At 39.9% G+C, this 15920-nt stretch overlaps 1 protein-coding gene across 1 annotated transcript in view; it reads right to left on the reverse strand.

The window, feature by feature from the left end:
- Positions 1–4402: 4402 nt before the first annotated feature.
- Positions 4403–15920, reverse strand: part of MCHR2 (melanin concentrating hormone receptor 2) — a 123298-nt gene continuing 111780 nt past the window's right edge. Inside the window, exons 4-5 of the mRNA XM_088470951.1 lie at positions 10858–10977; positions 4403–4727 (exon numbers count right to left, since the gene is read on the reverse strand). Coding sequence (XP_088327077.1) covers positions 4403–4727; positions 10858–10977 — 445 coding nt within the window. The remainder of the gene's footprint in view (positions 4728–10857; positions 10978–15920) is intronic.

Below are 15920 nucleotides of genomic sequence, written 5' to 3' on the forward strand. Positions count from 1 at the left end.
TTCTTTTATTTTCATTGGAATGCAATTTCCTTGTGACTTTCAACAAGGGAGGCGCAATGCAATGCTCCTTGGCGGCCTCTTGTAGCACAAGAATGGTTGACTGGCACTCCCCCTTTGAGAGCCGCTTGTTGGTCTCTCTCTCAGGGGAGGAACTGGTCACCATTTCGGGGAGAGGCCAATGCTAAGCAAATTAAGGAGGAGTGGTAACACCTAATCCTATTTTGTGCTGGGTGGGGTTCCACCCTATTTATTTAAATATCTTATTTGACTATGGCCGAGGTTCTCACTGCTTTTTCTGGCCACCCTTCATAACTACAATTGTAATACAATAAATTTGGCTGGGTCCTCCGTAATCGCAATACAGTTGTCCGTGTATTTACAATACATACATATTTACAGAGTGCAGTTAACATAATAATGTAGATAAGACAAATAGAAAAAGGGCCCTGCTCATATGAGTTTAAAATCTAGTGTAAATTAGACAATGATAGCTATAGTATTTGCCGTTGATGGCTATAATTTACTGTGCACTTGGTCTTTTGAGCAATGTCAGTAATAACTGTTTTTAATAACATAGGTGTATAAATGTCACTGCAGCTGCCAGCACCCAATTAGAGTATGTGTGCACAATGTTGTCTTCATAATACCTAAAATGTGAAAAAGACTAATAACATGCATATCTGCATTAATTTGCTAAATATAAGTGGTGCTCAATATTCATGAGGACATTATTTTTTAATTTATTAATAACTGTCAAGATACTATTCTCTCTTGTGTTTATGACACTTCATTACATTATTATTATATTGTGTACAAATAGGGTACTGTGACTTAAGCATTTGCTACTATATACAGATGTGTCCTTTCCTCATACACTGTTGCTCAAGTTGTAGCAAATATCTCCTCTCCGGGCACCAGGTAACACTGACTCGGCCGCGCCGAGCATCTTTGTGTTTCTTATTCACAAATAGAACATCTGAAGCGTCAAAACTAATGGTAAGACAAAATAAAAACTTACTGGAGCTGTTATTGGGAGTGTTTACAATTAAGAAAATGACAAAATGCAAACAACCATAATATTGTGTTTCTGAACAATTATACGAAACACAGCAGTAATATAAAGACAACTAAAATAAGGAACTTTACTTGCATGCACCGATATGCTGCCGTTCGCACAGGATAGTCACCTGTATAGCTAATAGGAAACCCAAATTGTTAAAAAAGAACCAGAACAGCGTAATCACTGTGCAGGCAATCAATTCAAAGGAAGACTGTATGAGAAAATATGAGAGTATAAAAAAATGAAGGGCCCCATTTATTAATTAAGCATAACCCCTTTAGAGCTCACTAAAGGGGTTATGTCTTTTTTTCTGGATTGAGCAAACAGCGGTAATCTAAGATTACCACTGTTTGTCACAGCATTGTTCTTGCCATCTTTAGATGGTGAGAGTGATACGGTCCCAATTGATGATAATGGGGACCTGGCACTGTCTTTATGGCTTCAGCTAACCTTCCAGGCAGACGGACAGTCATGCATGTGCATTACACAAGACCCTTGTTGCTGGCAGCTTTAGACTGCCAGCTGCCAAGCGGAGGACCTTGCAGACCAGGAGGACTTTGCTGGACCTCACCGGAGGGATAAGTATTGGTAAATACCAGTAGCTTTTTCATTGTCACTGGTGTTTACCTTTGTTAATAAATGGGGCCCCGAATGTGTAATAAACACTAGGTCATATATACACATATATATTTCTCAATATATAATCTAAGTTCAAAAAGAATCACAGACATAATCATAAAAGTTCAGAAGAGACATATATAATTATATATACTTCCATGTAAATAGAAAACTGCATACTACTGTAGTAAATATCTTTAAAGTTGATTATGGGGGTATGTATTGAAGTTTCCTTCATGAACAGTCCAATATAATGTAAATGGATGTATGCAAAATCCTGTGAGGTTCTCAATACATACATTCGCAAGTCAGCGAAAACACCAGTAACATCGAGTAACATCGGACTCATACGCAGAGTTGTGGTTGAGCTTGACATGCATCACAGCCTGTGAAGTTTCCTGTCGCCATGTAGAGCTCTGGCTACGTATGCCGTCACTGGGTCTTAATTATGCATGCCCCTGTAACAGCGTTCAAATGCACAGGCAAGCCTGCATTCCTTTGACCACCCCCCCGTCTCCAACCCCTAACTGCACTTGCTGTCAATCATTTCCTTGTGTCTCTGCATTTCCGGTGTGTTCGCATTCATGATCACCACAGTGGGTTCGCGCACGCGCACTGCGGTGCATTTTCATGCACAGAATGCAAACATCGACTGGGTGCGTGTGAACGCAGACCTGTGACCCAAGCTGATTTAGGCCCAAAGTTCCTCTATGGGGAAGAATAGTAAGGAGGTCTGTTAGTTACCTGTTCCACGAGATGTAGTCCATGCAGAGTAGAAATAGATGAAATGATGCCTGATGTTGATGAAGTTTTTCCTGTAGCTATGTGTAGTCTCATATGGGTAAATTTTTTTAATTTTTATGATTACATGTCTGTAAATATTATGATCCTAGATTTCTTTGAATCGTTTGCCTACACATTGAATTGCACTATCATTGTTTTTTCTAAACTGTGCTAAAGTACACTGATCAATGTAATGTGTGACATCTGTACATCTGTGTGTGACTAAGTTCCATTGTGCTTCATCTGCTATTTTGTATGTGTTTAAAACTGATTCCTGCGTGGTTAAAGTCGCATCCCAGTGTCACTAGTACAATTTGAGTGGTGTTTTGCAATGTTTCGCTGTGTCAAAAGTTAAGGAAAAATATGGTACACTACACCTTATACCAAGCCTCTCGTGCTGTATGGTGTAAAGATCTTGGTGTATCAGTACACATCTGTACACTGAAGACCTACACTGCTGTGGAGTGTAACTATATGCACTTGTACTTTTACAGTCTTTACATAAGGATCATCTACAGCATTGACATAGTTTCATCATTCATAAACAGGATTGGATATCTGAGTATAGTTAATGTACAAAAAGAATTATATTATTTTTTTTCTCTTAATAAAAGCACATTTAGGCCCTCATTCAGAGCCACTCGCTAGCGGCAGTACGCTCGTTCTGAGCGATGTTCGCACATCTGCGCATGCGTACGGATCGTTATACGCATGCGCGAACCAGTCAGTGCGGCCAAAATTCATGTGCTCGCAATATAGCGAATGCCTGCTATTTTGAGTGACAGAATGAGGCGTATGTGGGTGGTAACAGGGGAAGGTGCTTGAAAATGGGGAGTGGAGATCCGAACGCAGGCGTGCTTAAAGGTCAAGACGGGCGTTTTATGGGTGTGCATAATTAATACAGCAGCGTCATTGATCACGTCACTGGGTTATTTTATAGCCAGAACTGCTCGCAAGATTGTGGTAGCAAAAACCAACCACAAGAATAGCGAGCAGTTCATACGCTGGTCGATGTACTCGATTAATCTAATAAATAGCGGACATGACGTATGGTGCGTGCGGCCAGGGGGCGTTTTTAACAAATAAACGAGCGTATGTTTTGCTCGCTCATTCAGACTTAGAGGTGGGAACAGACTGCAATTTGCGAACTGATCATTTGAATAGCCACCCCTTGTTTTTGAACGAACGACCGCAAATAGCGAACGGCTCTGAATCAGGCCCTTAGTTGGGCATATTACAGTATGTTAACTTACGGAGGCTGTATGCTTAAGGTGCTTTACAAGGTTTTTCTACATAGCTTGTATTTGTTGTCTTGATTTCATTAATGTAAGAATACTATAAAGTGCCGGATTGAATACATGTTATACTCATCGATATTCACCCAACATATAAAACATTAGGGGACCATTTATCAATGATCACATATGTCATGCGATCTGGGCGCAATATCAGCGCCCATGATTGCATTGCAGTATGCAATCATACCGACCAAATGTAATAAAGAGAACTTGCAGGGACAATGGTCTCTTCAGTTCTGTGCTGGGACTCCAGTGCATGCGCAGTCTACAGACCACGCATGGTGGCAGCCATTGCTGAGGGGGAGGGGGAACCCTCTCCCGGTAATTTTTGCGAAGTGTAGCCCATAGGCTACAGCAGCATGATGCCATCTTTAGATGGCATTAGCTGTGGGGGCCAAACTCTGGAATGTGAGCTTGGTAAAGCCATTTTCATATCCTTTATAGAAACCTATAGGGGGTTTGCGACTGCTGTCAGAAGAGGAGGGACCGCAGAAGATATTGCAGATATAATAAATAATAAATCTGGGGGATACTAAATGTTTGTGGTTATCCCCAGAAAACAGATGTTTCCGGAGAATATGCCACAAATAGTACATAATAAATGAACCCCTAACAGCAAATTCTTTTTACACAAGAAAAAAAATTAAAAACTGGATTTCAAAGTATTATCAAAATTGTTTAGCTCACGTTCTGACATTTTCATTTTGTTTTTTGTGCATTCAGAAAGTCTTTTACGGAAATTTCCACTAAGGAGTACATACAGAAAAGGATTGATACTGCTGCTGGCATAGCTGAGGCAAATGGAGCAATAATAGCTGACATAAAAAATGAATGTGGGTTTAGAAATCTGTAGGTTCACAATCTGTATCACATGGTAGGGTGCTGCACTGATGATGAAAACTCCCACCAGTACCAGAACCATCTTCGTCAGCCGTAACACTCTCTGCCTTGGTAAGCTGTTGTTGTAACTGGAAAAAAACAAGAAATTAAAATATAATGAAATTGACAAAGGTATATACAACATAATAACATTTGTATTCTTCTGCTATGTCAAAAGGAAATTGCTTATAAGTATTCTGTTACCTGCATATAGTAGATGTAGCCATTTTCTGATGCTGAATTCAACCAATAAATTCACTGTAAACTAGTAAGATCATTGAGACATGAGGCAATTTGAAATGCTTCATGAAGTGCCTCACGTCTCAGTGATATCACTATATCATATACATTTTCAGATATACTGGTTTATCTTACAAAATGGCAGCTTACAGTTAGTGCAGGCAGCTGATATACTAGAATTAGATTCAGCCTCCTAGTCCACAACTACATATAGCTGCTAAAGATTAATAAAATCATAGATATTCTGTTCACTCAGTACACATGGTTATGCACCACAAAGTAAGTCATGTTTTATTTCAGCGGTTCCACAAAACTTGGCCTGATGCTCAGTTGGATGGAAATCGGCTGTATGTGCTCCCAGCATTGCCTGCACAAAAATAAATGTGTAGAGATGCCTAATACAGAGCTATATGCATCATATACCTACTCTCCTGGAATCTCCGGGAGACTCACACATTTCCCGGTTAGTCCATTGAGCTGCAGGGTGATGGGAGGTTCTCCCACAAATGATGAAATTAGACCAGCCAAGCCCTGATCAGCTGCCACCTACATCTCCTCTACGGCCTACTCCTAGAGAGGAGATTAATAAAGTTGACACATATGATATGCATCTTGTTGCATGCCTGTTCCCTAATCGTACCTTTGGTGTGATACTAGTCATCGTTATCAGTGCACACTTATACCCCCTATACTTGGTGCAAATTACACAACTGGACACTGTGCGTAGCCTGCGGTTGCATGGACATGGTCTCACTGAACTTTGCCTAGTGAGATGCGATTGAAATATATGCGACTCTGCTTGGTCCATAGTTGCTTACGTACAATTCCTGAGCATGTGCAGTACGAAAATACGCTTTATGGGGGGCATCCACTAGACGATTTTATTCCTGTCCAACCTCTTAACGATTTTAACCTTGAAGTTTCCCTTGAAATATGATCTTCCACTCTGAACGATTTGCAAAAGATATAACAGTAAACTATGTTGTTTTAATCTGTGATTGAGAGTTTTCAGCTATAGTGGGCAGATAGTGGTTCATCGTTTGATCGTTCAGCGTGAACGATGTGTAAACGATGTGTAAACGATTTGTAAGCAATTAAGTGAAATTGACCTGCATGTTCAGTCGATGGAGGAGACGATCAAACGACCAGCGGGAGCGCGCATCGTACATCGTTAGAAACAATTACTGCACGATTTGCAAACGATGTTTGAACGATTATCGAACGATTATCGAACAATTTTATCATTATCGTTCAATCGTTCAACTTTATTGTCTAGTGGATACCCCCCTTTACTAACTGCCGTATGTTTTGCGCTGACTACACTTTTAGTTTAAAATTCCTCTGGCAGCACTGGATACATATTCAGAAAATAGACTATGATATGGACAAGAAAGCATAATTCTGGCCACTGCAGAAGCATTTTTCCATCTATGTTCATGTGGCCCTCAATCAGGTGGAATTACTATAGGGTTCACCATTTTCTGTGCATAAATCACAGAACATAGTGGCTGTTATTCCTCTGTAACAATGCAGCATTCCCCTCAAAATAGATTTGTTTGGATTGTTAATGGATTGACTCTTCCCCTGGGAGGGAGATTTGGTTACAGTCTCATTATCTCATTCATTCACACTGACAGGAGGCTGTTGTGAATGCACGCATTGGCATTACTGAGTAGTACAGTTACCATGTATAATTGTAGCATTGTATAATTAATCAAGGAAAACATATATTAATATTCCCAATAACTGTTTTCAAAATATTTCTTTCAATATATTCAATGAAGCAAGACATAATAAAAAATAAAAACAGCTGATATAATCAATGTGTACAGTAAACGTAAACGTTTATATCAAGGTAATATGAAACATACACATGTGAACAAGGAGATTATCATCCAGACAAAGAAATCAAGCTTATTAGTAATGTCTATATCATACATTTGATGGCAGTGAACAATAAACACCGCAAATTGCCAATTGTTAATAATTAATAACCTTAATCCTTAATAGGAGCAAATACATTGTTTGGTCAATTACTATGTAAGTATTACTACAGAAGGAGTTACCTTGCTTCTAACCACAGTGTATCTGGGTTTTGATTGGAAGAGACAATATTTTGATAAAATTCTGCCAATTCTTTAACAATTTCAGTAACTGCTGCTTGTCTATACCCTGGAATATTGGGGCCCTGTTTGGAAATATCCTGATTGTGTCTATACAGAGTCTCCAATTGTAATTTCAGGAGCACGCAAGGAGAAGTGAAATGAAAATGTATTGGCCGTTCCTGGGCAGTGACAGGGAGGTGTGACACACATCGATGGTCTGTCTTATGGGCATGGTATGTTATGTCCTGGTTTTGTTGTGGGCCCGGGGTGGTGATAGGAGCAGACACAGAAGCAGATTTAAAACAAAACATAGAACTTTTAATAAGTGGTTTGGCAGACATGAACAATGGGAGAAAATAAGTCCAGGGATGGCACTAAAGTGCAAATGGGAATTGAGGTGAATGCAATGAGTAAAAGTCCAGGTAGTGGCAGATAGGAGAAGTCCAGTATCCGGGTCTTGTGAGGGTGGTGAAAAAAGACTTGTCCAGCAGTGTGAGGTTCTGGTTAATAGGGAAATGTCCATTTAATGACAGGCAGGGGAAATCAGGTGTAGTGGTTGAAATGAAGAATGCAGGCTGAGGGAAAATAATCCAGCAGAGTGTCAGTGGAGGCAAGGTGCAGGGTGAACAGAAGACTCAGGTTCTCAGGCAAGGGGAAGGTAATGGAGGATGCAGGGTTGTCCAGCGGGGTTGGAGACAAGCAGGCAGGCAGGTAGCGTTTCACAGGAACAGATGGTGAGCACAGGGAACTCTCTCTCAGCTATGCTGAGAAACACATTGCACTGGCAATGAAGTGAGGCTCTAAACCTCCCTAAATACTCAGTGCTGTGCCGTGACCTGACAGAGAGAGCATGTGACAAACCAGGATTGGGCGATTAGGTCACGTGACCGGAGGCAAGATGGCGGCACCCATGCCGGAGCGGAACGGAAGCACCACCAGGCCTCACCAGCCCAAAGTGACAACATGCCTGCACAGAACCACGCACAGCCAACGCCCCACGCCAAACACCAGCACCGCCGCCAGACGCCCCCCGCCATAGTGACCTCACAGGTAATACCCATCGACCACCATGCCGAGAAACTCTGGTCGCGACATGGTGTAGACAGTGTCATGGGCATGTTGGTGAAAGTGGTTGCATACACAGATTCTTGACCACTCACATAGACGTCTATACTTGGATGAAGAAGCTACACCTGAAATGGGTCTGGTGCAACTGATGGTGGCGTCTAATAATGCTCCAATCGGAATTACTACGTATATGGATGTTGCAAGTTAGAGTATCAGTCCGAGCACATTCTGGCACAGAGATGTACAGAAGGGAAGGACTTTGTGTCGGCATTTGCATAAAGTCACAGATGGGTGACTGCCAATACATGCTGCTGTGCACTTCTTTGTCCACCTCTGAATCAGTCCCTAAATGTGTAGCTATTTTTAGCCACTTGGTAAAAAAAAAGCAATTTATGCTTACTGATATGAATTACACTGAGAATAATTTTCCTATTAGAGGTGGGTGAATACTTTTCGCCAATTATAAAATTGGTCTTAATTTTAGAGATTGGTCATCAACCCTTAGTCACCCTAGAATCAGTCCAAATACAGTGAACAGAATATAAAAAGCTAATCAGCAACCATTCACAAATGTCAATAGCCTTAAAAAAGAAGATTCTGGTCCTTCTTATATTCACTCATCCTAGATTGTATTAGGGGAAACACCATTAGATATGTATTTGTACATATACTCAGATAATACATTGAAATGTCATCTGGTGTAGTATTTACACCATACTGACAGATATAAAAGAGCAGAATGAATCTTACCATTCACTGATAAGGATTTGCCGTGATTTGCACATTTTGTGGCTGAATTAGGGCAAATTTGGGGTTAATACATCTCTCTCCACTAATTTACAGAATAGATAAAAAGTGGAAAATAGCCAAAATAAAAGAGACATTTCTTGACTAAACCCACAACTGTCCTAAGTAATATTTCATATTCTCAAAAGTAATTTATTTGTCTGTTTCTCCTGTTTCATGGTCCTTTGAATATAGATAGGTATAGAAACGTAGCTTTATATCTATATTTTAATCTGTACATTTTTTCTCACATCATTCCATGTCTGCACATGCTCTATTTTTCAATTTCCACTAAAAATATATAAGTATTTAATAAATAATAAAAATTAATCTATATTCTATGGGCATTTTGCACATCAGGACATGTTGGTGTTGTTTGCTATGTTTTATTTCTGTTTTTTGTCATTTTTATTGGAAGCATATCTAAACAGTGTTGTTAACTTTTTAATCAGATTTTATTCCAAAATAAATTAATATTTCTAATTACTTAAACCCTTAAAAAGAAAAATATATTCGTAATGCAGATGCTTCTACTTTAGTTATTCTGATGTAGTTTCAAAATAAATTAACATCTCTATGTACAAGACTTCTCAATAAAAGACAATGTATTTTAATATGAATGTTTCACATTGAAGATCTATCAATTACAAGGTGACAACCCACAGGCTTTTCAGCAGCAAATTTAAGTCCAGTGGTATTCCATACTTCTTAAGCAGATTTTACAATGGCTTTGACATGATCCTTTGCCATGTTCTACAAGATTAAAGCTGAACCTGTGTTGCAAACCAATTTAATGTGTCCTATCCGTATTAAGCTTTCCAATTTGCCTTTACCTGACCTTTTTAGCAAAGATGAATATGGAATTTATATAAAGAGATCTTTGAAATGAATGATTTTGTATCTTTATCACACTTTAAACTAGCAATAAAAATATATTTTTTCCTCTCAGTTAGCAATGAGCTGATATACAGTATGTACCATTCTCTGGTTGTATACTTCACAATCACATTACATTACAGTCTACAAGAAGTATACAGTATAATGCAGAATAAAACAAAAAGGTTTTACGATTCTTTTTGTGAAGCACATCAAATTTGTTTTCTTTTGCATTATTTACACTATTCTATTTTTTTTTGCATTTTTCATTATTAGCTACACATGTAACATATTTCCCTTTTGACTTAGGTATTTGGTAAATATTAATATTTTTGTGACACTTAAAAGCAAACAGATAGTGCCATTAAATGGATGATAATTTTCTTTGCAGTCATGTTTGTTTAAATATTTATTTACATTATAATTACCTATGCTTACATTCTAAAACCTCAAGGCCTATAAACTCACCTGACATGTCAGTGTTTTTGTGGGAGTAATAGCTCATCATAAATAATCAATGTAAATATGCATTTGACTCATTTTGATCACCACACTTATTTTTGGCAAAGGTGCAAACAATTTATCAACTCTTCTTTAAAGGGATTGCAATTTCTCAACTGCATTACAATATTTGTCCAGATTAGTAACAGGACACAACAAACCACACTAGCTATAGCAAACTTAAGTAAATGGTCCCCACCTCACTTTCATGTCCAGTCAGAGCCGTAACTAGACTTTTTGGTACCCTGTGCCAGGATGAGCATTGGCGCCCCCCCAATTTTTTAAATACGAAAATAACACGCCCGAAAAAGGGCCATGGCCTCATGAGGAAGAGATAGGGGAGGCCAGGAGATGCTGTGGGTAAAATATGACAAAACTGTAATTGAGAATTGTAATAAACAGAAAATTGACAAGCCCAACAGTGCCCCCTGCCCTGCACTACCCTAGTTACGGCCATGTGTCTAGTAACTAGTTCTAGAAGTATCCTTGAGGATGAGGCACCACCTATATATTCATTTTCAGTGGTGAGCAGAGTGTTCTTTAATTGTAATAAAGATACATCGCAGTACACTTTCTACTTTAGGTTATCTCTGTTATTTTGTTGAAGAAGCAATGAAGAAGTGTAGGTTCAGTGATCACTTACCGTCCTGCAGTTTTATTTTGATGATACATTTCCCATGTGTAACATAAAATCAAAATGTAGCAGGCCACTATTAGTGGTAAAGGAAAGAAGAATGTAGTGATGGTCAAGTATAATGTGTACCTGTAAAACAGAATATTAGAATACAGAATTAAATTCACTTACATTACTTACTTAATTTAATTTTAAATTGAACTAATTGACCAAAATCTTTAAAATGCATCATGTACAGAAAGCCACAACAATACAACCAGTGCTAAACCTTATGTATACAGTATGAATCTTATTCTTTCCAGAACATTTTTGTTTATGTTCTGCAGATTGTTTCCTAAATATACAGTATATTAGATGGCTGGCTTATGCTGGCAGCGTCACATGGTACAGTATATTACATGTGAGCTTACCTGGCACACGTTGCAACTGGCAGAGTAGATGACTAGCATGTGGCAGGAAGAAGCTTTGGCCGTGATATTAAGGTGGACTGAGAGAAGAAATAGATGATGGGACTTCAAAGTAGGAGAAGGTGCAGCTAGGAGTGAAAGAAGTAAGCCTTCTGCACCACCTTAACAGCCATTGGGTCGAGAAGTGTAAGACTTGTTCAGCTTGTATAGAGTGAGGAGGATGTAAGGAGTAGAGCATTTAGAGATGCACTAAGACGCAAAGGAGGGCACTGTTGATATATAATGAAGTGGTTGAAGGGAGATGTTGAAGAGATGGGAGGTGAGGGTAAGTAGTAATGTTCATGGAAGGTGGTGAGGTGGTAAGAAAGAAGGATATTTGGCATTTGAAGTAAGAGAGTTGAGGGATCACCCCAACAGCCACCAATAAAAAACAACTATTTGATCATCATAAAAAGTAAAAAAAATACAGCAAAACTATACTGGTTTCATTAGTTACAGCTTCTTAAATAGCATAACATGTTTGTAACATTATGTTTTAATTCAATCATTTGATACTTTTTCATTTAAAAATATATATATTATTTTGTTGATTAGATAAGAAAAGCAACAGACAGACTGATCTATATTGAATGTGCTGATATTAGTGCTGGGGATTTTCTCACCCCTGTACTGAGGTCATTTGTTCACATTTTGCGCTTGTCACAAAATCAATATCAATGATTTTCTTTTATGTAATTTCCACACAAATTATACCTTAATTTTCTTCAGAACCTTTGTATTTTCAGAAAATAAATTTAGTATTTTTACTCATTCTGATCAGAAACACTAGTTTGCAGGAATCTATGATCTGCAAACTCTCTTTGTTCTAGGGAATAGGATTGCCACCTAGCAACAGCTGGTGGGTTAGGTGCGAGCCTCCCATTGAGCACTGAGAAGGTAAAGTTAAAGAAACTTTCACTTACCTTCTCCATAGCCAGAAGGGAAATGGGGAATGGGAGACACGCGGGTGCTGGACACCTATGCGCACGTCACAGACAAACGCGAGCATGCTAGGCCAGTACGTGCGCTCAGTATAAATTGGCAAACCATGCCTCCCTGCTAGATTTTATGAAAGCTTACATTTGGCAATCCCGCCTAAAAGAAGAGTCAGGTTGGGAAGGACGAGATCACCCTAAATCCTGTAACTTAATAACAAAGGAGACAGGAAACTATTTTGATGCAGAAACACGTTTACTAAAAATAATGAAACTGTAGTATAAGGTAATCAGGAAACCAACTGGGAATGGTTGAAGAATGATCTCTTATGTTGCCTTGAAATCGAGAACATAATCTAAACTCCTGCAAACTTGCGGTGACTGTCAGGAAAAAGCAGCTTCTTATCCTGCTGCTGCTTCTTCTGACCTTATGGAGCACCTGAAAGTAAAGGATAGATCAGTTATAACTAATAACTGATGTTAGAGTCGACAACCAGTAGACCTAGCAAGGTATAGGGTGGGTTGGGTGGGAGCAGTTGCTAGGTGGCAATCCTATTCCCTAGAACAAAGAGAGTTTGCAGATATATTCCTGCAAACTAGTGTTTGTTCATCAGGAGGCTTGCCACCTAGCAATAGCTGGTGGGTAGACTACCACATATCTGATGGAAGACCTCCAATAGTGTTTAACGAAGGTATGAGTAGACGACCAATGAGCGGCTTGCATTATGGACTGTAATGGCAAGCCCTTAGCGGGTGCTGAAGTGGCAGCAGCACCATAAATAGAGTGACCTTGAAGTGGGAGGTGTTTATCCTGAACTCGGCATGGCAGAACCTATCCAACCCCTGATCATGGAAAGTCTGACAGAACGAAAGGGCTTATGGCAAGTGATAAAGAGGTTAGAAATGTCATCTCTCAGTGGAGCTGTGAGTGTTAGGTAGGTTGATAAGCAGTCGACTATGCAAAGATCCGAATTTGACTGGTCTCTGAGTAGATCTAACTCTGCCAGAGGGGTCTGAATGGAACTGGTCTTTGTGTGTCCTCTCAAAACAATATGAAAACCCATTGGAGTGGGTGTCATCCAGGGTTCAGATATGTGTATTAAAAAAAGGCTGGTCCTTCTGGCTGCAAATGCCAGTGCTAGCAGTGAAGCTGGCTTCCTTGAAAGATTAGAGATGTCAGCAGTGGAAGGTACAGTGGCTAGGAAGTTAAGAAAAAGATTAATGTCCCACTTGGTAGAGTATTGTGGGCATGGAGGTCTAGACAAGAAAATACCTTTAAATAATTTAAGGTATAGTTTATTTTCTGTGAGGCCTGGAATAAGGAGAGCCAGTGCCAAGCCATATGAACATATTGTGGCGGAAGCGAGGCCTGACTCGAACTTAATGGCTAGGAAATCTAGGGCTAAGTTAGCCTCGGAAAGAGAGCCAGAGTGTAGAGTCTGAGAAGCCCACCAGGCTATAAACTCATCTATTATGGACTGGTATCTGGATCTTGCTTGGGGTCTAAGAGAGGCATTTATCAAGGCCATAGATGAGGCCAAGAAGTTAGCAGTGGTCAACAATCAAGCAATGTTACTATCCACATGCAATGGGGAAGATCCTGTAGGAGGACATGCCCAGGGGAAGCTTGGGACCATTGCAGAGGAGGGAGATCAAGGGGAACCAAATTTTAGGGGGCCAGAAAGGGTATACTAGAATAAGTTGAGATACCCTGTCTGCTTTGATCTTGTGGAGGACCTTTAGCAGCATGGCAGGAGGAGGTAAGGCATATGGAACAGTGGCAAATGCAGGATTTCTAGAGGGGGGTTTCCAAAGGCTTGATTTTAGAGTGAGTGTGGCCAATCCATGAAAAGGACATAATTAGCATTTAACCAATTTTAATATGCATCATACAAATTTTATTGTATGTCATAATTCCACCATATACAGGACCAATGATAACAGTAAGCCATTAGATGCAGCAGTAGGGCCATCCTGCCTGAGCAGAATGTTCTTTATTTCACATCTAGGCACCATTCCAGAGCATGGGAGCAAAACGGGAGGAGCAGCAAAAGTGCCTAGAACTGCCCTGGACATCGATGTACATATTGGTCTCCTTATGCACTGGAAAACAATATTAAGAATTAACCATATAGATGGTCTATAGCAGTGCCCCCCCTAACAGTGCATGTTTTCCAGATCTCCTAGTTGGTGTACAGGTGTTTTCATTAGTGGCTGACACATCTGGTGCTAATTATTTCATTTGTGATACTGAGGAGACCATGAGGCACTAGTAAAATTACATTATACAGCATACTTTTCTATTGTGGTCATGGTATGGGCTTGGGGGTTTCCAGGCAAACAGAACCCCCCTGTGCATTTGCTTATGTGGAAGAGCTGGAAATCACATCCATGTGGATGGCCCCTTGAGTCCATATTTTGGAGATGAATGGAACCTGTGTGTTTGATGGCGTTGCAAACATGTCCACTTGTGGTTGACCAAAGGTCTTCACAATGCTGAGAAAAACTTCTGGTTTCAGAGTTGCCCAATCCAGAGTGAGTTTTTTCCTGGAAAAGGAATCAGCTAACTCATTTAGCTCTCCTGGAACATATGTTGGGAAGAGTATGGATCACTCCACCACCCAGTTCCAGATGTCTATTGCCTCTTGGCAGAGAATCAGGGATCGAGTGCCTCCTACTCTGCTGGGATAAGAAACTGTGGTCCTGTTGTCTAGGCAGAGCTGGACCAAGATCTCCCAGGAATTCAGAGGGATAAGTGAAGAAAGAGCTAATCTGGCAGCCCTTAACTCCAAGAGATTGATATGAGCTGTCGACTCTTGAGCGGACAAAATATAGTATTACATAAGGGCACACCTGGATTTGTTGAATCTTGGATGGAGGAGATCTGGCATTATAATCTGCCTCCCGCCATATGCGTATTTACAATGGATGCAGGGTGAGCAATGCACATTGTCCCCTGGGGGCCCCACAATACACACCGTGAACCCATAATGTACAGTGCATCTGGAAAGTATTCACAGCGCTTCACTTTTTCCACATTTTGTTATGTTACAGCCTTATTCCAAAATGGAATAAATTAATTTTTGTCCTCAAAATTCTACACCAGGGGTTCCCAACCACAGTCCTCAAGGCACACTAACAGTCCAGGTTTTAGGGATAGCCATACTTGAGCACAAGATACTTAATTAGTGCCTCAGTTATTTTGATTTAACCATCTGTGCACAGTCATGGATATCACTAAAACCAGGACTGTTAGTGTGCCTTGAGGACCGAGGTTGGGAATCACTGTTCTACACACAATACCCCATAATGACAACGTGCAAAAAGTTTTTTTGAGGTTTTTGAAAATTTAATAAAAAAAAACAAAAAACTAAGAAATCACATGTACATAAGTATTCAAAGCCTTTGCCATGAAGCTCAAAATTGAGCTCAGGTGCTTCCTGCTTCCACTGATCATCCTTGAGATGTTCCTACAGCTTAATTGGAGTCTACCTGTGGTAAATTCAGTTGTTTGGACATGATTTTGAAAGGCATACACCTGTCTATATAAGGTCCCACACTTGACAGTGCATGTCAGAGCACAAACCAAGCATGAAGTCCAAGGAATTGTCTGTAGACTCCTCCTTACTGCTGTGTCTCTTATAAATACTCCCCAGCCCATAAGAGATGCATCTGATGGGATGACTATGTC

This window comes from Taudactylus pleione, unplaced genomic scaffold (genome assembly GCF_031769625.1).
Source record: "Taudactylus pleione unplaced genomic scaffold, aTauple2 ptg000015l, whole genome shotgun sequence".
In the NCBI taxonomy this organism is placed as follows: Eukaryota; Metazoa; Chordata; class Amphibia; order Anura; family Myobatrachidae; genus Taudactylus; species Taudactylus pleione.